This window comes from Panthera uncia, chromosome X (assembly GCF_023721935.1).
Source record: "Panthera uncia isolate 11264 chromosome X, Puncia_PCG_1.0, whole genome shotgun sequence".
In the NCBI taxonomy this organism is placed as follows: domain Eukaryota; kingdom Metazoa; phylum Chordata; class Mammalia; order Carnivora; family Felidae; genus Panthera; species Panthera uncia.
In genome coordinates, this window is record NC_064817.1 from 63517458 (window position 1) to 63540845 (window position 23388).

The 23388-nt window shown below is 36.2% G+C and overlaps 2 protein-coding genes across 3 annotated transcripts in view; one reads left to right on the forward strand and one right to left on the reverse strand.

Annotated features, from left to right (window-relative positions):
- SH3BGRL (SH3 domain binding glutamate rich protein like) overlaps positions 1-23388 on the forward strand; it is a 103821-nt gene that overhangs the window by 75719 nt on the left and 4714 nt on the right. For both annotated transcript variants that reach the window (XM_049644709.1, XM_049644710.1), the window contains exons 2-3: positions 15087-15272; positions 19735-19815. In XM_049644709.1, coding sequence (XP_049500666.1) covers positions 15087-15272; positions 19735-19815 — 267 coding nt within the window. The remainder of the gene's footprint in view (positions 1-15086; positions 15273-19734; positions 19816-23388) is intronic.
- The window catches only part of LOC125932219 (SH3 domain-binding glutamic acid-rich-like protein 3), a 39446-nt gene continuing 32567 nt past the window's right edge, over positions 16510-23388 (reverse strand). The window contains exon 4 of the mRNA XM_049644711.1: positions 16510-16632. The gene's annotated coding sequence lies outside the window, so the exon portion shown is untranslated. The remainder of the gene's footprint in view (positions 16633-23388) is intronic.

Here is a 23388-nt window from a genome sequence, read left to right on the forward strand (position 1 = left end):
TAGCTTGTGGTTTTATGTTGCCATGTCTTAGAACATCTGTCAGCAGAATTCCAGGGGGCTGAGGGTGGAGGCTGGAGACCAAGGGAGAAAATTCTTAATAGTCATCTTAACCCAGATTTGTTGTGAGTTTGTTAGCAAAGAGATATGAATTGCAAATTTTACATGGTTGATTGTGACCAAAGAGTTTTTAAAATATTGCAAAACAGACAAGGTGCAAACAAGTGTCTTGCTGTGGTTGTATCATTATACTAAGCAATAGGAAGAGTGGCTTAAGGATTCATGACAGTATTCATTTAAAAATGCACACAGATGTCGCTGGTTACTGAGCAACTATCCTGTGGCAACACTACACTGGTCCAGCATCAAACTGGTAATTCAGATTTAATTTTCTTTTTGGATGTATTTTGTAAGCAGATTGGCTTACAAAATTTAAGTTTTATCTGTTCACCCCTCCTTCACTCCACTGTTAAATTTTTAGGCACAGGCTAGGCAAATACAGGCTTACTAGTTTCCTACAAAGTATGGTGGGCTTTTTAGGGAAGCATTTGAAATAAACAGAACCAATCGGAGGGAATCTGTATATCTGAATTTCTCCTTGCAGAGGTTGACTGGGTCACAAATTATAAACTTGTTTAAAAAAGACAAAATAGGGGCATCTGGGTGGCTCAGTTGGTCAAGTGTCCCACTCTTGATTTTGGCTCAGGTCGTGATATCACAAATGTGAGATTAAGCCTCGCATTGGGCTGCACACTTAATGTGGAGCCTGCTTAAGATCCTCTCTTCCTCTTCCTCTACCCCTCCCCCCAAAAAAAGACAAAATAGACACCCACACAATTGTTCATTTATAGACTTCAAGCATGCACAAAAATTTAGTCATAGAAGTGTGAAACATCCATTTAGAAAATTTTCAAGTTTACTTGGTAATACTGTACCTTCATTGTTCTAGTGCAATATGCTATAACATTTGTGAGCTTAGTTTTCACAGATGACCAGTTATATTAAACTACACTAAGTACATCATCTTTTAACTAAAATTATATATTGGATTAAATATAAATAAATGTAGTATGTAGCATTTGTGCTATTATTAAGTTTAGACTAAGTGGCATCAACAAAAGCACTTACTCTCTCTTCTGAGTTCCTTGCACTGATTGGCTCTTCATTCATTTGCCCTCTCTCACCTAACCAACTTGTATTTATAGTTGTCCTAGCTTCATATTTAAATACCATATTGTAATTTAACCTTTTAGGATAATCTTTTCCATTAGATTGTGATCTTGGGTGGAAATCTGCTACTCTTTCTCTAGATATTTTAGAGAACCTAATAAGGTTATCACACACTTAAGAGGCCCCCAAGATATATTGTTGAATAGCTAGTAAATAGTTTCAGACTATCATTTTAAATTTTAGTGCATCATATTTGGAACCTCTGTCCATGTTCATTATTTTTTTAATTTTTTTTATTTTTTTAAATTTAGAATGATTTTTTTTTATTTTTTTAATGTTTATTTATTTTAGAGAGAGAGCGCAAGCAGGGAAGGGGCAGAGAGAGAGGGCGACACAGAATCGGAAGCAGTCTCCAGACTCTGAGCTGTCGGCACTGAGCCCGACGTGGGGCTCGAACTCACGAACTGTGAGATCATGACCTGAGCTGAAGTCGGACGCTCGACCGACTGAGCCACCCAGGCACCCCTGTCCATGTTCATTAAAGTGCCAGCTGAGAACATGCGACAAAGGTTGATTATAAAACAAGACAAAATCCTCACCTAGATTAAATGTTTTATGGTAGGTTGGCACTTTCATGAAAAAGATTCTTGTTTTCCCATTTTAAATATATATATATTTAATGTTTTATTCATTTTTTGAGAGAGAGAGAGAGAGAGAGACAGACCATGAGCAGGGAGGTACAGAGAGTGAGAGAGACACAGAATTGGAAGCAGGCTCCAGGCTCTGAAATGTCAGCACAGAGTCCGATGCAGGGCTTGAACCCACCAACTGCGAGATCATGACCTGAGCCGAAGTTGGACATTTAACCAACTAAGCCACTCAGGTGCCCCATCTTGTTTTATCATTTTAAACATGATTACTAAAGTTTTATTGTTTCTTTGGAATTCAAACATTCACACTGGCACCTTCTAAAGCAGAAACCTTTTCAGTTTCCTTCCTTTAAAAGAAACTTGATTCTTATCCCCCAGCCAAAATTCCAAACGGAACCAGTTCCCATCACTAAACTTGCTTGCACTGTGCAAATGCCCAATGCTGTGCTTCTGTGGATCCATCCCTCCAACAGGCCTGCCTCCCTCCTGGTGCTTCAGGGCCCCTCCCACAGGGGACCACCAGCAGCAAAGCAAGCTAAGCTTGCCCCTCCCACCCCTGTGCACCTTGCAGATCCACCCCAACTAATATGCCCTTGGCCAGATCCCATCGAAGCAGCACCACAAGCCTGGCAGTGTGCAAGTAGCCCAAACAGGGGCCACACCATTCCACAGTATGTCCTGCCCCTGGGAGAGGGGAAGGTAAAGTACACACCAGTCTGACTGTGGCCCCAGTGGTGGGCTGGGGGCAGACATCAGGTCTGACTACAGCCCGCCCACCAACACGAGTTTCTCTGGACAGCACAGGGGGAGTGACCTGCAGTTTGGAGCTACTGCAGGGACTATACAAAATGATGAAATGGAAGAATTCTCCTCAAAAGAAACTCTAGGAAGTAACGACAGCTAACGAATTGATCAAAAACAATTTAAGCAATATAACCGAACAAGAATTTAGAATAAAAGTCATAAAATTAATCGCTGGGCTTGAAAACAGTATACAGGACAGCAGAGAATCTATTGATACAGAGATCGAGGGACTAAGAAATAGTCATGAGGAATTAAAAAATGCATAAATGAGGTGCAAAATAAAATAGAGGTGAGAACAGCTCAGATTGAAGAAGCAGAGGAGAGAATAGGTGAATTAGAAGATAAAATTATGGAAAAAAAGGAAGCTGAGAAAAAGAGAGATAAAAAAATCCAGGAATATAAAAGGAGAATTAGAGAAGTGACATGATTAAATGCAATAACATACGCATAATTGGGATTCCAGAGGAGGAAGAGAGAGAGAAAGGTGCTGAAGGTGTACTTGAAGAAAACATAGTGGAGAACTTCCCTGATCTGGGGAAGGAAAAAGGCATTGAAATCCAAGAGGCACAGAGAACTCCCTTAACACGTAACTTGAATCAATCTTCGGCACGATATATCATAGTGAAACTGGCAAAATACAACAATAAAGAGAAAATCCTGAAAGCAGCTAGGTGATAAACAGGCTCTAACTTACAAAGGTAGACACATAAGGGTAGTAGCAGACCTATCTACTGAAATTTGGCAGGCCAGAAAGGAATGGCAGGAAATCTTCCATGCGATGAACAGAAAAAAAATATGCAGCCCACAATCCTTTATCCAGCAAGTCTGTTATTCAGAATAGAAGGAGAGATAAAGGTCTTCCCAAACAAAGAAAAACCGAAGGAATTGATCACCACTAAACCAGCCCTACAAGATGTCCTAAGGGGGACTCTGTGAGTGAAATGTTGCAAGGACCACAAATTACCAGAGACACCACTACAAGCATGAAACCTACAGACATCACAATGACTCTAAACCCATATCTTTCAATAATAACACAATGTAAATGGACTAAATGCTGCAACCAAAAGACATAGGGTATCAGAATGGATAAAAAATACATGACCCATCTATTTGCTGTCTACAACAGACTCATTTTAGGCCTGAGGACACCTTCAGATTGAAAGTGAGGGGATAGAGAACTATCTATCATGTTACTGGAAGTCAAAAGAAAGCTGGAGTAGCCATACTTATATCAGACAAACTAGACTTTAAATTAAAGGCTGTAACAAGAGATGAAGAAGGGCATTATATAATAATTACAGGGTCTATCCATCAGGAAGAGCTAACAATTATAAATGTCTATGTGCCAAATATTGAAGCCCCCAAATATATAAAACAATCACAAACATAAGCAAACTTATTGATAAGAATGTGGTAATTGCAGGGGACTTTAATGCTCCACTTACAACAATGGATAGATCATCTAGACACAAGATCAATAAAGAAACAAGACACAGGATCAATAAAGATACATTGGATCAGGTGGACTTGACAAATATATTTAGAACTCTGTATCCCAGAGCAACAGAATATACTTTTTTATCAAGTGCACATGGAACATTCTCCAAGTTAGATCACATACTGGGTCACAAAACAGCCCTTAATAAGTATAAAAGAATAGAGATCATACCATACACACTTTCAGGCCACAATGGTATGAAACTTGAAATCAACCACAGGAAAAAGTCTGGAAAACCTTGAAGAAATGGACAAACTCCTAAGCACCCCCAAACTTTAAAATTCAAACAGGAAGAACTAGAAAACTTGAACAGACCCATAACCAATGAAGAAATTGAATCAGTTATCAAAAATTTCCCAGGAAATAAGAGTCCAGGACCAGATGGCTTCCCTGGGGAATTCTACCTGATTTAAAACAGAAATAATGCCTATACTTCTCAAGCTGTTACAAAAAAATATAAAGGGAAGGAAAAATTCCAGACTCATTCTATGAACCCAGCATTACTTTGTTTCCCAAACTAGAGACCCAGCGAAAAAAGAGATGTACAGGCCAATATCCCTGATGAATATGGATGCAAAAATTCCCAACAAGATACTAGCAAAGCGAATTCAACAGCATATAAAAAGAATTATTCACCATAATCAAGTGGGATTCATTCCTGCAATGAAGGGCTGGCTCAACATTTGCAAATCAATGTGATACATCACATTAATAAAAGAAGATAAGAACCATATGATCCTGTCAATGGATGCAGAAAAAAAAAAAACATTTGACAAAATTCAGCATCCTTTCTTAATAAAAACCCTCGAGAAAGTCGGGATAAAAGGAACATATTTAAACACCATAAAAACCATTTATGAAAAGCCCACAGCTAATATCATCCTCAGTGGGGAAAAACTGAGAGCTTTCCCCCTGAGATCAGGAACATGACAAGGATGTCCACTCTCACCGCTGTTGTTTAACATAGTGTTGGAAGTGCTAGCATCAGCAATCAGACAACAAAAGGACATCAAAGGCATCAAAATTGGCAAAGATGAAGTCAAGCTTTCACTTTTTGCAGATGACATATTATACATGGAAAACCTGATAGACTCCACCACAAGTCTGCTAGAACTGATACATGAATTCAGCAAAGTCACAGGATACAAAATCAATGTACAGAAATCAGTTGCATTCTTATACATTAACAATGAAGCAACAGAAAGACAAATAAAGAAACTGATTCCATTCATAATTGCACCAAGATTCAAAAATACCTAGGAGTAAACTTAACCAAAGAGGTAAAAGATCTGAAAACTTTAGAAATGTTGAAAACTATAGAAGCTTATGAAGGAAATTGAAGAAGACACAAAGAAATGGAAAAACATTCTGTGCTCACGGATTGGAAGAATAAATATTGTTAAAATGTCAATACTACCCAAAGCAATCTACACATTCAATGCAATCCCAATCAAAATTGCATCAGCATTCTTCTTGAAGCTAGAACAAGCAATCCTAAAATTTGTATGAATCCACCAAAGACCCCGAATAGCCAAAGTAATATTGAGGAAGGAGACCAAAGCAGGAGGCATCACAATACTAGCCTTTAGCCTCTACTACAAAGCTGTAATCATCAAGACAGCATGGTATTGGCACAAAAACAGACACATAGACCAATGGAATAGAATAGAGACTCCAGCATTGGACCCACAAAAGTATGGCCAACTAATCTTTGAAAAAGCAGGAAAGAATATCCAATGTAAAAAGACAGTCTCTTTAACAAATGATGCTGGGAGTACTGGACAGCAACATGCAGAAGAATGAAAGTAGACCACTTTCTTTCACCATTCACAAAAATAAACTCAAAATGGATCGAGGACCTGAATGTGAGACAGGAAACCATCAACCCTAGAGGAGAAAGCAGGGAAAAACCTCTCTGACCTCAGCCGCATCAATTTCTTACTTGACAGATCTCCAAAGGTAAGGGAATTAAAAGCAAAAATGAGCTATTGGGACCTCATAAAGATAAAAAGCTTCTGCACTGCAAAGGAAACAATCAACAAAACTCAAAGGCAACTGACTGAATGGGAAAAGATATTTGTAAATGACATATCAGACAAAGGGCTAGTATCCAAAATCTATAGAACTCACCGAACTCCACACCTGAAAAAGAAATAATGGAGTGAAGAAATGGGCAGAAGACATGAATAGATACTTCTTAAAGAAGACAGATAGCTAACAGGCACATGAAAAGATGCTCAATGTCACTCCTCATCAGGGAAATACAAATCAAAACCACACTGACATATCACCTCATGCCAGTCAGAGTGGCTAAAATGAACAAATCAGGGGACTATAGATGCTGGAAAGGATGTGGAGAAATGGGAACCCTCTTGAATTGTTGGTGGCAATGCAAACTTGTGCAGCCAGTCTGGAAAACAGTGTGGATGTTCCTCCAAAAATTAAAAGTAGATCTACCCTATGACCCAGCAATAGTACTGCTCGGAAATTACCCAAGGGCATAGGAGTGCTGGTGCATAGGGCCCCTCTACCCCAATGTTTATAATAGCACTTTCAACAGTAGCCAAATTATGGAAAGCACCTAAATATCCATCAACTGATGAATGGATAAAGAAATTGTGGTTTATATACACAATGGAATACTATGTGGCAATGAGAAAGAATGAAATATAGCCTTTTGTAGCAACGTGCATGGAACTGGAGAGTGTTATAGTAAGTGAAATAAATCAGACAGAGCAAGACAGACACCATATGTTTTCATTCTTATGTGGATTCTGAGAAACTTAACAGAAGACTATAGGGGAGAGGAAGGTAAAAAAAAGTTAAAGAGGGAGGGAGGCAAACCATAAGAGACTCTTAAAAACTGAGAATAAACTGAGGGTTGATGGGGGGGAGGTAGGAGAAAGTGGGTGATGGGCATTGAGGAGGGCACCTGTTGGGATGAGCACTGAGTGTATTATGGAAACCAATTTTATAATAAATATCATATTAAAAAAATAAAAGAAACTTGATTCTTGACATGACAGACAAGAAACTGAGGCTAGCAGGAGAGCAACTGTTTCTTCCAGGTAACAATTGTTCAGTGGCCCTGCTTTGTGTCTTTGGAGGGAAGGATACCTTGATTCTCAACCCTGACATGTGGACTGAAACAACTTCACATTCTTTGGGTGGAAGTGAGGGGTGTTTGCTCTTTTAAAAGATTGATTTAAATTTTTGGACTGTGCCAGTGTCCACTTGCAAATGCTTTTATGTGCTGAAGAGGATATCAATAACCTTTTAACTCCAAAGTAATTTATTTTTTCCTATAGAAAATTTAATTTTTTTGCCTTAGTACACCCTTGTGACACCCATTCTTAATTGTTCTGACAATGTGTAGTTTTCAATCATTTTTTTCTGTGTCCCTTTATTTTAAATTCCAGTAAGAAATTAGGTAATTAGCATTAACAGAAGCTCTTTTGTCAGGATGTGTTGCACTGAACTATGTGCCTGTAGGCATATAAGAAAGGCAATAACTCTTTAGATATAAAATATCCCTTGTTGGAAGTAAACTTAATATATGAACATGTGGACTCACAGATATGGTTAAATTAGGAAACCTCTTATTTATTTTTATTTATTATTTTTTTACATATCCTGAAGACTCAAAGCTGAATAGATATTCACATTTGACAGGGAAGAACCTACTTAAATTGTTATTATGAGGGTGCCTGTGTGGCTCGGTCAGTTGAGCATCCAACTCTTGATTTCAGCTCAGGTCACAACTTCATAATTTGTGAGATCAAGCCCATTGTTGGGCTCTGCACTGACAGTGTGAAGCCTGCTTGGGATTCTCTCTTCTCTCTCTCTCTCTGTCTCAAAATAAACAAATAAACTTTAAAAAAAAGTGTTATTGGGGGCGCCTGGGTGGCTCAGTCAGTTAGGCAACTGACTTCGGCTCAGGTCATGATCTCACGGTTCGTGGGTTCGAGCCCCACATTGGGCTCTGTGCTGACAGCTCAGAGCCTGAAGCCTGCTTCAGATTCTGTCTCCCTCTCTCTCTCTGCCCCTCCCCCACTTGTGCTCTGTCTCTCTCTCTCTCTCTCTCTCAAAAATAAATAATAAAAAAATGTAAAAAAAAAAAAGTGTTATTATGGCCCATTCTGTTCAGCTTTATAGAGATGTAAACACTCTAAGGGGCATGTATACTTATTGTCAGGTAGTTCCAGAGCATGGGAGAAATATTTTCAGTCTGGAGCTGATGGTCAAGGGGTAAAGATATGAGTAAAGATACGCTATAAATGCCCAGTGATCCTAGGCTTAACCACCATCTTAGCACAGTGGACAGTGTTCTCAGTATAGCATCAAAGATTCATTGATCTTAAAGGTCCTGTGCCTTTTGTCTCTCACACAGATATAACAAATTATATTTACCCAGGGCCATGTATTATTCTCAGCATGTGAGCTATAATATAACATTAATTCTTCATTTATTCAGAAATATCTGCTAAAATGATAAGTGCCTGAAAGTACCATATTTATATGTCATCTGTATCTAAAACTAAATTTGTGAATATGCAAATGATTGACAAATTACTTAACATACTTCAAACTAACTGAACACTTATTGTATCATGAAGATTGAAAAACACTGATGTAATTGAATCTTCCATTAAGTGTATTAATTTACTAGATACTCACTCCTGATTATTTAGTGATTTTTACAGTGATTTTCTTCAAAATTCATAAAAGGCTATATGTTATACTTAGGAGTAAAAGTTTGACTTTATAAATCAATAAGAAAATAGGTTTCCTGTTATAAAATAATATCTTGTTGCAAATTTTGTTGGATTGTAATGTATCTTTAAAGAAGAGAATTATTGGGGTGCCTGGGTGGCTCAGTTGGTTAAGCATCCAACCTTGGCTCAGGTCATGATTTCACAGTTTGTGAGTTCTAGACCCACGTCAGGCTCTGTGCTGACAGCTCAGAGCCTGGAGACTGCTTCAAATTCTGTCTCCCTCTCTCTCTCCATGCCCCTCCCTGACTCATTCTCTCTCTCTCTCTCTCTCTCTCAAACATAAATAAACACTTAAAAAATTGCCAAACAAATAAGAAGAGAATTATTTTTCCTGGAGTTATCTGATGAGAGAGAAGCTTTTTTATCCATAAAAACAAGAAAGTTAGAAGACAAAAATGTAATCTGTGTGTATGTATGCATGTGTATGCAGGGTATAAATTCAGAGGGGATTTCACTGTATAGAAGTTATTTTTTTTTAATTTTGCACTATTGTATCCTTTGGGAGAACTGCTTCTGTTGACTTTATATTTCTGATGCTTCTCTCCATGTGACTTTTTAGTGTGACTCCATGAAGAAGCTTTTATTGATTGGCCTGTGCAACTCAGAAATTTTAAGTAATAGTTTTAAATTTGAGCAAATTACCATAGACGTGTGAATTAAAGTCCTAAGAAAAACATATCAATGGAGAAACCTGACTAAAAAAAATCTTAACTTTATTATTTTAAAGCTCTCTCCTAGGTATGATTAGTAGACAAAACAGTGTATTATCTCTACCTGGTAATCTAAAGAAGTAGCACAGAAACCAAATGTAAACTTTCTGTTTTAATGGGTTAATCTGTAACCTCCCAAATATTGTTAAAACACCAGGTAGAAATGCTGGCATTTTCCTACTAGTTTCATCAGTATTATGTTTGACAGTTTTGGAAAAGAAAGAATAAGAAACAGTTTGAGGACAGAAAATGTGACTGTAACATGACTAAACATTTTCCATTTTCCAGTGTCACAGGATGGGAAGGTAATGGTTTCAAATCTCCTATCGAAGAAATAGCACAGACACATGAAAGATAACCTGAGCAGCACATGTTATGGGCTCATGAGTGGTACAAGTGTATTCCAAACTAAGTATGCAGGAAGGCTTAGCGCCTATATTCTTATCCAATTTCTGTTCTAATCCAATTTCTGTTGTAAACAATGAAAACTGACATATAGAGTAACTGTGAGACTTATAATGTGGTCAAAGAAAGATTCATTTCTGTTTGCTTGAGGATGCTTATTAAGACAGAAAGTATAAACAGAAAGGAATCAGAGTGTATCACTAAAGAAAACCAGCAAACCATGAAAGAGAAGGGAAGAAAGAATCAGAAGAAAACAATAGAAATAGCCACAAAACAAGTAACAAAATGGTAATAAAAACATATCTATCAATAATTACTTTAAGTGTAAATGGATTAAATGCTACAACCAAAAGACATTGGGTGACATAATGAAGAAACAACAACAGCAACAACAACAAGAACAACAAAAACAACAACAAAAACAAGACCCATCTATATGCTGCCTACAAGATACTCATTTCAGACCTAAAGGCACCTGCAGGTTGAAAGTGAGGGGTGGAGAAACATCTATCATGCAAATGGTCAAAAGAAAGCCAGGGTAGCAATACTTAGATTGGACAAAATAAACTTTAAAACAAAGAGTGTAATAACAGACAAATAAGGATGCTATATATCAATAAAGGGGACAATCTAAAAAGACAATATAACAATTGTAAATATGTATGCACCCAACATGGAGGCACACAAATGCATGAAACAGTGAATAACAAACATAAAGGAAGCAATTGATGGTAATACAAAAATAGCAGGGGACTTTATCACCCCATTTACATCAATGGGTAGATCAGCCAAATAGAAAATCAACAAGGACACAGTGGACCACTGTGAATGACACACTGGATGTGTCATGACACACACTTGAATGACACACTGGACCAGATGGATTTAACAGATATATTCAGAACATTCCATTCTAAAACAGCAGAATGCACCTTCTTTTCAAGTGCACACAGAACATTCTCTAGAATATAGATAATAATAAATTACATGTTGTGCCACAAATCAAGTATCAACAAATTAAAAATATTGAAGTCATACCATTCACCTTTTCTGACCACAAAGCTATGAAACTAGAAATCAAACACAGGAAAAAATCTGGAAAGACTACAAATACTTGGAAGTTAAATAAAATGCTACTATACAATGAATGGGTCAACCCATAAATCAAAGAAAAAATAAAAAAAAATTACATGGAAACAAATGAAAATGAAAACAATAGTCCAAAACCTTTGGGATGCAGCAAAAGTTGTTCTAATAGGAAAGTTTATAGCAATACACGTTTACCTCAAGAAGCAAAAAAAATTTCAGATAAACAACCTAACCTTACACCTAAAGGAACTAGAGAAAGAACAAAAAAACCTAAAACCAGCAGAAGGAAAGAAATAATAAATATTAGATGAGCAATAAATGATCTAACAAATTTAAAATATAGAACAGATCAATGAAACCAGGATCTGTTTCTTTGAAAGAATCAACAAAATTGATAAATCTCTAGCCAGACTCATCAAGAAAAAAAAAAAAAGAGAGAAAGGACTTAAATAAACAAAATCACAAATGAGAGAGGAGAAAAGAAATGACCAAAACCACAGAAATACAAACAATTATAGGAGAATATTATAAAAATTATATATGCAAACTAAATGGACAACCTAAAAAAATGGATAAATTCCTATAAATACATAAACTACCAAAACTAAAGCAGGAAGAAATTGAAAATTTGAACAGAAAGATTACTAGGGAGGAAATTGAATCACTAATCAAATAATTCCCAACAAACAAAAGTCCAGGACCAATTGGTTCACAGGTGAATTTTACTAAACATTTAAAGAGTTAATACCTATTCATCTCAAAGTATTCCAAAAAATAGAAAAGGAAGGAAAATATTCAAATTCCTTCTATGAGGCCAGCATTACCCTTACTCTGATACCAAAACCAGATAAAGACAGACAGACAGACACAAACACACACACACACACACACATACACACAAAGAACTACAGAGTGGTATCTCTGATGAACATAGATATAAAAAAACCTCAAAAAATACTAGCAAATCGAATCCCACAATACATTAAAAAAAAAACTTATTTACCACAAGCAAGTGGGATTTTTTTTCTCCAGAATTCAAGTGTGGTTCAATATTCACAAATCAATGAATTTGATATAACACATCAATAAGAGAAAGGATAAAAAGCATATTGTCATTTCATTAGATGGAGAAAAAGTATTTGACAAAATACAATATCCACTCATGATAAAAGCCCTCAACAAACTAGGTTTAGAGGGAACATACCTCAACATAGTAAAGGCAATATATGAAAAACCCACAGCAAACATACTCAACAATAAAAAACTAAAAGCTTTTCCCCTAAGGTCAGGAACAGGACAAAGATAGCCACTTTCACCACTTTTATTCAACATAGTACTGGAGGCCCTAGCTTCAGCAATCATACAACAAAAAGAAATAAAAGGAATTCAAATCAGCAAGGAAGATATAAAACTTTCACTATTTTCAGCTGATACAATACCCTATATAGAAAACCCTAAAGACTCCACCAATATATATATATATATATATATATATATATATATATATATTGGAACTGATAAATCAATTCAGTAGAATCGCAGGATACAAAATCAACATACAGAAATCTATTGCATTTCTATACACTAATAGTTAAGCAACAAAAAGAGAAATTAAGGAATCAACCCCAATTACAATGGCTACATAAACAATAAGATATCCAGAAATAAACCCAACCAAAGTGGTGAAAGACCTATATTCTGGACTCTAAAACATTGACGAAAGAAATTGAAGATGACACAAGGAAATGGAAAGACATTCCATACTGATGGATTGCAGGAGCAAACATTATTAAAATGTCTATATTACTAAAAGCAATCTACACATTTAATGAAATCCCCATCAAAATGCCAATAGCATTTTTCACAGAGCTAGAACAAACAATCTGAAAATTTGTATGAAACCACAAAAGATCCTGAAGAGCACAGCAATCTTGAAAAAGAAAAGCAAAGCTGGAGGAATCACAATTCTAGGCTACAAGTTATATTACAAAGGTGTAGTGACCAAAACAGTATGATACTGGCACAAAAATAGACACATAGATCAATAGAACAGAATAGAAAAACCAGAAATAAACCCACAATTATATGGGCAATTAATCTTCTACAAAGTAGGAGAGAATATCCCATTGGAAAAAGACAGTCTCTTCAGCAAAAGGTTTTTTGTGAAAACTTGTCAGTTACATGCAACAGTGAAACTGGACCTCTTTCTTTTCCCATACTCAAAAATAAACTCAAAATGGATTAAAGACCTAAATGTAAGACCTGAAACCATAAAAATCCTGGAAGAGAGCACAGACAGTAATATCTCTGACCTCGGTCATAGCAACATTTTTCTAGATATATATCTTGAGGCAAGGGAAACAAAGGCAAAAATAGACTGTTAGGACTACATGAACACAAAAACTTCTGCACAGTGAAGGAAACAGTAAAAAAAAACTAAAAGGCAACCTTCTGAAAGGGAAAAGATATTTACAAATGACATATCCAATAAAGGGTTAGTATCCAAAATATATAAAGAACTGATGCAACTCAACACCCCAAAAAATCAAATAATCCAATTAAAAACTGGGCAGAAAACATGAACAGACATTTCTCCAAAGAAGACAGATAGATGGCCAATAGACGCATGAAAAGATGCTCAACATCACTCATTGTCAGAGAAATGCAAATCAAAACCACAATCAGTTATCACCTCACACCTGTCAGAATGTCTGAAATGAAAAGCACAAGAAACGAGTGTTGGTGAGGTTGTGGAGAAAAGGAAACCCTTTTGCACTGTTGGTGGAAATGCAAACTGGTGCAGCTACTGGGGAAAACAGTTCCTCAAAAATGTATAAATAGAATTACCCTATGATCCCGTAATCACACTACTATTTACCGCCAAAATACAAAAGTGCTAATTAAAAAGGATAAATGCACCCCCTATGTTTATTCCATTATGGTATATGGTAGCCAAATTATGGAAGCAGCCCAAGTATGCATTAATAGATAAATGAATGAAAAAAAAGTGATATATATACATAATTGAACATTATTCAGTCATAAAAAAGAATTAAATCTTGTCATTTGCAAGGACATGGAGCTAGAAAGTATTATGCTAAGCAAAATATGTCAGTCAGAGAAAGGCAAATACCCTATGATTTCACTCATATGTGGAATTTAAGAAACAAGACAGTTGTGCAAAGGAAGAAAAGAAGAGAAAGACAAACAAAGAGACAGACTCTTGACTATAAAGAACAAACTGATGGTTACCAGAGGGGAGGTGGGGGGCGGGAATGGGTGATATAGGTAATGGGGATTAAGGAATGCACTTGTGATGAGCACTGGGTGATGTATGGAATTGTTGAATCACCTGAAACTAATATGACACTGTTAAATACACTGGGATTGAAATAAAAAAGTTAATTAAAAAAAAGAACTGGAAAAATGCTAGCAGGTATATATTTTTAAGAATTATTCTGTCATGAGGAAGATCTAAAATCACTTAGAAGCTATAATAATTATGGACTTTTTAATTTAAAAATACAAAAATAAAAATTAAAGATAAAATTTAAAGCAAAAAAAGGACATAATCTCAAGTCATTTGGAAAGATTTTCTATGAGGCTGAAACTAAGGAAAGCTTGTAGATAATCAGAAAGCAAAGCTTCCCACTACTCAGTTTTGATTTAACTGCACTTTAGGTTATTGATATGCATTAGCTAGCCTCACTTCTGCATCATTAGATGTGGGAGTTTTCTTTGGAAAAAGAAAAAAATAGGTTTATACACGGATTTGTAGACTTAAAGCTATTCAATCCACTTGTGAGACATCATTAACAACAAAATAATAAAGAAGAAAAGCTACATATCTTCTGTGAAACCACAAATCTTGATCCATGTCTGAATTAATTTCAGCTAGTTCACAAACACTGGCTTTTAATTTGAAAAATAAAAACAACAAAATCTTTTTTTCAACAATATAGTTTCTTTGTCCTTTGGGTTCTAGATTAAGAAGAAACAGCAAGATGTGCTTGGTTTTTTAGAAGCTAACAAAATAGGATTTGAAGAAAAAGACATTGCAGCCAATGAAGAGAATCGAAAGTGGATGAGAGAAAATGTACCTGAAAACAATCGACCAGCCACAGGGTACCCCCTGCCACCTCAGATTTTCAACGAAAGCCAGTACCGTGGGGTAAGAAACTGATTTAAACTCTTGTTTTATCGAAATGGATTGCCTCACATCCATCCTATCCCCTTCACTCCACCCCCAAATTTGCATACAGCCATTTATCTTGTTCATCTCTTCATCCAACCAAGGCAGCTAGGATATTTCTACTAGGAAGCAGATGGATGAGTAATCCATCCCTACCCCACAACTTTCCTGTAAATGCATAAATACAGACCTTGGGCACATAGTTTCCTTTCCCTTTCTTTAAAGATTTTAGTTTTAAGTAATGTCTACACACATCCTGTGGCTCAGACTTACAACCCTGAGATCAAGAGTTGCATGCTGTACCGACTGAGCTAGGAAGGTGCCTTGCCTTTCCATTTCTTCATCTGAATTCTATCTAGAGCAATTGTGTTGTTTCTGTCCTGTCCATGAAGAAGTTTCTGAAAGAAGTCAGCTGCTTTACTTATTTAGATTAAAAGTAGTTAAAAAAGAGTAATATCTTATTTCCTACTTGAATCTAGTAATACTTTTATTTTGATATTATTTAAAATATATATATTTTTTAATTTGAGAGAGAGAGAGGGAGAGAGAGAATCCCAAGCAGGCTCTGCACTGTCAGCACAGAGTTGGATGTGAGGCCCCATCTCACGAACTGTGAGATCATGACCTGAATGGAAATCGAGAGTTGGATGCTCAGCTGACTGAGCCACCCAGGTGCCCCTTATTTTGATATTATTAATGAATTTTCATAAAATCTTAAGTTAGCTAATTGAACTCATGTAAGTAACAAGGAAACAAAAATGGATTTTTTGCTTTGTGACTGGTGTTTTCAAGTATGCCATCTTTAGTTCATTTAAACCATAGAGTAGTTTCCTTTATTCTTTTAGTAATATCTATCGTCTCTGGCAATTTTAGATACTATGGCAAGTACAAGTATAAATAAAACAGTCTTTTCTCTTAAGGAGCTGGTTGGGAGTGAGATGTCGGAAGAATCACACACACCTGAAACAATTGGAATGTGGTTATAAATATATATCCATGTGATGACACAGTACAGAAAGCATATGTGAGGGCTATAGGAATTTCTAGTAAAGAATTGTTTGCACTGCTATGTCCTCAGAATTAGCATGACTGAGAGAAAAATGTATTAGAGCCAGCAATCCAAATCTTCTACAGGTTTATATGGAAGTAAGAAGGACACTTTTGGGTGGGGATCTTTTTTATGTGCCAATTCAGAAAATCTAGGGGAGGAGCCATGGAAAAATTGAGAACTTTATTGGCATAAAATATTTTCTCTGTGAATTCAATTTGTTCAGTCCTGAGGAGCATCCTGGAGATTTCATCTGTTGCTGCTAATGGGGCCAATGTGTAAAGACATACTCTGCAGATAAGGAAAAGGCAATTAGGCTCTTCATTTAGATAGTGAAACCTCAGTGCCTCTCTAATGGAAATTTCTGCAAATTATTGAATACCAGGAGCTGGAAGAGGCCTCAGAGGCCATCCAGTGCAATCTAAGCCAGCATATATTCTCTTAACTTTTTTGAGTCAGAAATTTTAACTCATTTGACTTTGAAAACAAGCACATTTTAGGTTATAAGGGTAACGTTTGAGAAGCATTTACCTGGTTTATTTCTCCCACAGAAGCCACACTGTAAAGGAATGGAGTATGTTATAGAAATAAGGTATCACTGAGAAATAAGGAGATGGAAAGGAAGGGGCAGGAGGTGAGACTTGATCAAATAAATATTTGTTAATGCAAAGAGAATCCAACTTTTACTGAATGCCTGCTATATGCCAGACACTAAGTTAGGAGTTTAATAACAATAAGAATTAAAATTTATCCCTATACAGACTCATATGGAGAAGAATATATAGTAACTATTCATAGAAAACATGTGTATGATATGTCAGCTATTGTGCTACATGCTTTATGTGTATTATATTAATTAGTTCTCATACTAATCCCATGAGGTAGGTATTGTTATTCCTGTATTACAGATGAAGAAATTGAGGCTTAGAAGAAGGCTAACTGACTTGCTAAACCATACAGCTAGGATTTAAGCCTAAATCTGTTTTATTCTAAATCTCTTACCTTTTCTGTTGAAACACTGTGTATTTCATTTTCCTATTTATGCAAAGATCCCATTTTCATTCTTTTTTCCTCCATTCTGTATTATGGGGGAGGTTGACCTCAGTAAATTACATTTCTCAATCTCCGTTGGTGACTGGCTACCTATTAGGTTTGGCCAATAATAGGAGATACTGGTTGGTAGAGTGGAAGACAGAGGAAAAACCAAGGTATTCTTCTATTTCTTGCTTCTGGAAGTGTCCATGACAGTGGCTATGTCTCCTTTGTGGTACTACATGTCTCAGCTCCTGGGTTTTGTAATATCTTCTCTACTCTTTCCTTTAACCTTGTAGCTGTGGTAGTAGCTTCTTGCTGTTGTTAATCTTTGGGTTTCCTTATCATTTCCTGTTTGCCTTTCCTCTATCACCCTCTCTCTCTGCCCCTCCCCCGCTCATTTGCACTCTCTATCTCTCTCTCTCAAATAAATAAAACATTAAAAAAGAGTTAAAAATATTCTGTTTACTCTTGTATTCTTAGCACCAAAAAAATGATTGGCATGTAGTAGGTGCTTAATAAATATTTTCAGAATAAATTAATTAATCTGGGTCAATTGAGAAACTGGTAATGTTCTTTTGTCTCAGAGTTAGAAACCTGTTTGGGTTTGCAAAGTCCAAGGCCAAAAAAAGATAATATACTTTGATCCAGGGCAACCTGGGTGGCTCAGTCTGTTAAGTGTCTGACTCTTGATTTTGGCTCAGGTCATGATCTCACAGTTTGTGGGATCAAGCTCCGCATTAGGCTCCATGCTGACAGTGTGGAGCTTGCTTGAGATTTTCTCTCCCTCTCTCTCTGCCCCTCCTGTCTCAAAATAAATAAACATCTAATATATATATATATATATATATATATATACACTTTGATCCCAAAACACTTGAACTAGAGTTGCATTTTTTGATCAGTAGAGTAGAATTTTATGATCAGATTTAAATATAGTTGAAGACCTACTTTCTTTCACATGAACTTAAAGACTGATAAGACTTTTTTTTGTTACTTTGAACAAGAGGCAAGAAATACCTCTTCTACAACTGTTGGACTCTTTCAACTAACATTTTGTTTACTTCCAAGTGGTTGAGTTTAGAAATGATGTATATTGTTTGTATATTGTTTACCTTGAGTGCTTTAAAGGTAATGTGTCTTAGTATGAAATTGTTATCAGTATCCAATTAGTTTCACTTTAGAATAGTGAGCTCAAAGAGTGAGTGAGCTCATAGGATACTGTTCATATGTGCCTACTGTGTAGGGTTTATTCCTTTGTCAGCATCTAGGGTACATGATAAGGTGCTTTGAGTCAGTCCTTGGGAGATTCCAGTAGGGCTAATCAATTCTTACTGTGAAAAGAATCCCTAAATAAGAGAGAGAAATTCTGATGTTTCTTGGGGTGAGGTTCCAATTTAGGATCATCCATGGCTTGAGAGATCCTCCAAGTACCAGGAACTATACATATATCTAAAATTTATATCTCCAGATACTCCAAGTACCAGGAATTACACATACACATACAGAAAACTATAATTTATAATCTGTTGGTGAGGAAGTCTCTAGAGAAACCAGAAAATTATGAGTGCTCTTCACCTCCAATAAATCAGCCAAAATGCCAGACTTATTTCTGTGTGTTTTAAATTAAACAAAGTAAGGCCAGTTATAGACAGTAGGTTTCCAAGTTTTCTAAGTAGGTTTGCTATTGATTATATGTCATAGTCAAATTTAGGCAATTCTATTTACTTGTAAAGCATGCTTAGTGGCTTAGAGGATGACAGTGGGAAGCCCAACCAAATTCAGTCATGTGAGGCTTTTCATGGATCCCTGAATTGAAACTTTTTAGTGGTCCATTTGCTCTTCTGGTCATATTTCATGAAAATCTCATTCCCTCCTTCCAAAACCAGCACAGATTTATTACTCTTATGGTCTTGGGCATATATAGCTAATATTCAGTCTACTGAAGGTTCTGAGGATATCTCTATCTTAATAAATAATGAAAGAGAAATAATGGGGAATGGAAGTAATAGCCTCCTACTAGAAATAAGCAACCTCTTGCTGGCAAATAGTTGGCTGCTTTAGCTGTGGAGAAAGCTACTTGGCCTGAGGCAGATTTAAATGCTATGTGATATTAAATAATCCGTTTTGAAATTTCTGCCCCACAAAATAGCATATATTCTAACTCACATTAAATGGGATCTAACACGCCTTGATTCTTTACTACATTTCCCAGAGTCCTAGCACTATGGAAATTCGATAACCTATGTGCCCCCCCCCCAAAAAAAAGGTTCACCAATCAGTTAGTTATGAGTAAATTTACTCTTTTATTTCCTTTGTTGGTTACATATTGCTTATTCTCTTTTCCTTCTATTCATTAAGGACTATGATGCCTTCTTTGAAGCCAGAGAAAATAATGCAGTGTATGCCTTTTTAGGCTTGACAGCTCCACCTGGTTCAAAGGTATGATTCCTTTTTTTCCTTGCTTTATTAGCCATTTTATTGCTGCTGGGTTTTTTAGTCCGTGAGATGTCTACCTTTATTATGTATTCAGATTAAGCTAGAGGCAGTGTAACATGGCTGAAAGGAAATGTTCCTTTTTTGCATGCGTTTAATTCCTGGTAGGGCAGACATGCGCATAATCAAATACATAAAGTATGTGAGTGGGAGGTAGGTGGAGTGACTTCCCCATCAAGTTACCCAAAGCAGTAGATTTCTCATTGACCCATTCATAAATAAGTGGTTACCAACTTTAAAGACTCCATTATTTCAGCTGTCATGAATGGTTTTACATCAACAGAACACATCTTGCATCATAGTAATCTTCTTGGCAGCATCTATTGTCTTTGTGTGAGAGTAAATGCTGGAGTCACCCATTCAAATTAACTAAGAGCATTGGGGCGCCTGGGTGGCTCAGTCGGTGGAGCCACCGACTTTGGCTCAGGTCGTGATCTCACGATTCGTGGGTTCGAGCCCTGCATCGGGGTCTGTGTTGACAGCTCAGAGCCTGGAGCCTGTTTCAGATTCTGTGCCTCCCTCTCTCTCTGCCCCTCCCGTACTCGCGCTCTCTCTCCCTCTGTCTCAAAAATAAATAAACATTTAAAAAATTACATAAAAATTAAGAGCATTTGAGTTTCTAAACTGGTCACTAAATTGCTGGCTAAATTTGGGACTTTCTCCCTGCCAACAACAAATAATTTTTCAAATGGCAGTGTTTCCAGGGGAGATCATATAAAGAAAAGAATCAAAAATTAAATTGCCTATTTAATGGAATGTCTCAAAGCTATGGGCTTTAAATATACCTTTGCTTTTTACCATAGGTCTTTTCTTTTTTAAAATATTTTTAAATGTTTATTTTTATTTTTGAGAGACAGAGCATGAGAAAGGGAGGGGAATAAAGAGAGGGGGACAGAGGATCAGAAGCAGGCTCTGCGCTGATAGCAGCAAGCCGAATGTGGGGCTCGAACTCATGAACCAAAAGATAATGACCTGAACTGAAGTGCCACCCAGCACCCCATGCTTTTTACCATAGGTCTTTTCTACACAGACTGGCTTAATCAGAATGTATACCCCCCTGTTCTATCATTTTATGTTTTGTTCATAGCAACTAATTTTATGTTAAATGGATTCTTTGAACTCCAGCTCCTTCTCCAATTTTGGGAATCTGCGTTATTGCTTGTTTTCAACTAGAGATCATTTACTAACATTGTTGTCTGATTCACTGTGAAATTCTGTTTCCTTCCTGAAATTTCTTTTCCCATGAATAAAATGTCTTATTTTAGGCTTTGTATAATTTAAGTTGGAAGAAATGTTAGGTAAGACATTTCTGTTTAATCAAGTTAGTAAAACCGAAGTTAAATCATTGATTTAAGTTCAGATAAGAGGAAGTATGAAAAGGATTATCTGTTTTCTGTGACTGATTACTCCCTCTTCTTTAGTTAAAAGTAGAAGTCATTCATTCAGTAAGTATTTATTGAGTGCCAAACACTAACTTGACATTGATGGTGAGACAAATATGGAGAATACAACATAGTCACTACCTTCAAAATGTTCTTAACCTAGTGAAGGAAAAGTATACAAATAATTATATAACAAATATGACTACAAATAATTATAATCCAACATGTATTATAGTAAATTCTGTATGTTGTGAAAAAAAGTGCCATAGGCATCCAGAGAAAATAATAATAAATTATTATTAAGGAATTTGGGGAAAGTTTCACAGAGGAAGTGACATTTGAGCTGTTAGGGGTTCAAAAATACTGAAATGACACAAAGGTGTCTTTCATAGAGGCAGAACAGGAACTACTGCATGTAGCTTCACATGATGATATTTTCAGGGAGCAAAGTGTAGTGCTGCATGTCTCCATAATAGGGCATATTAAATAGAGGAGGTGAGATTGACTAGGTAGGTTTGGACTAAATTATGAATGCTGTGTTAGGTACTTTCAGTTTTATCCTCTAGGTATCTAAAAGCCAAGGTAGGAAAAGGGGGAATACAGTGATAAGATTATCTCTGTACTTTAAGATGTGATTTGATCTATGTCTTAAGAGAATAAATTTGAAAGCTATATGGATTATAAAATATTGGAGAAATGAGATATTAGAGATAGGCCTACCCATTAGAGGGTACTTTAGAAGTCCAGAAAAGTAATGAAGAGGGCCAAGTGGTGTAGTGGCCATGGAAAGGAAAAATGAATTTAGGAGATATAGAAAACTCATGTATAATAAGATGTAGAAATTTATGAGATGTTTGTGTATGTAAAGAACTGGGAAGAAGTGAAGCTATATACAGGGCTTCTAACCTGAGTGACTGGGAAATAAAACAAACATCATGTAGGAAACAAAAAAGTGAGTGATCCAGGGGAAGAGTTAGTCTTGGAAAGGAGAGGACATGCATTTTTTTCTGACACTGGAGAGAATGAGAATAGAAGGATAAAAATAGAAATTGTAATGTGCAAGGAGTTTAGAGAAGTTCATATTTTAAAATGTCTTATATTTAGTGTAAGGTCATCTGCTAGGTGTGATGGGAAATTTAAGGTATTAGAACTTTGAGGAGAATTGAAAGGATTCAGTTGGTGAAAATAGGCTAGAGTAGATTAAGATTGTGAATGGAAGTATGGCTGAGCAAAATAGAGGGTCCAGCTAGACTTGATGAGTTCATAGTGGAGCCAGTCAGCTGATAGTTTTTTTTTTTCCATCCTCATTTAAGCCTAGGAGTAAAAATAAAGTAAAACAGTGCATGTTAGCAAGGATAGAGTGGATAGATTGGGATAATAAGAAAAGATCTTGAGTTGACAGTGGAGTTAAGGGAGGATTGGTGATAGGGAGATTGTTTTATTTTGTTTAATTTGTTTTTACTTGAGTATAGTTGACACACAATGTTACATTAATTTCAGGTGTACAACATAGTGATTCAACTTTTGTACAAATTATGGTAAGCTATCATTTGTCACCATGTAACACTATTACAGTATTCCCTATATTCCCTATGCTATGTCTTTTATTTGGTGATAGGAAGATTTTGAATGTTAGTATTTCATAGGTTTTTAATAGGTTTTTTTCCAAGACTAAAAGTGATAAATTTGATATTGGAATGATGATTTTTCTATTCTTTAGCTCAGCTTTCAGAGTTTTTTCCCCTTTAATTTAACATGACGATAAGCCTTCCAGAAAGAACTGACAAATAGAAAGTATACAAAATAAGGGGTGACTGTGTGACTTAGTCAGTTAAGCGTCCAGCTCTTGATTTCAGCTCAGATCATGATCTCACAGTGGTGAGATGGAGCCCAGCATTGGGCTCTGTGCTGATCATGGAGCCTGCTTAAGATTCTCTCCCTCCCTCATCCTCTGCCCCTCCCCTGCTCATGCTCACACACTCTCTCAAAAAAAGAAAGTATACAAAATAAGAAATTCAACTAGTTAACCCACATTAGAAAAATGCACTGACAATAAAGACATGTGATAAAATGAGATTCAATTTTCATCCATGAAATTAGTAAATATAAAACAAAGGATAATACTCAGTGCTAAGAA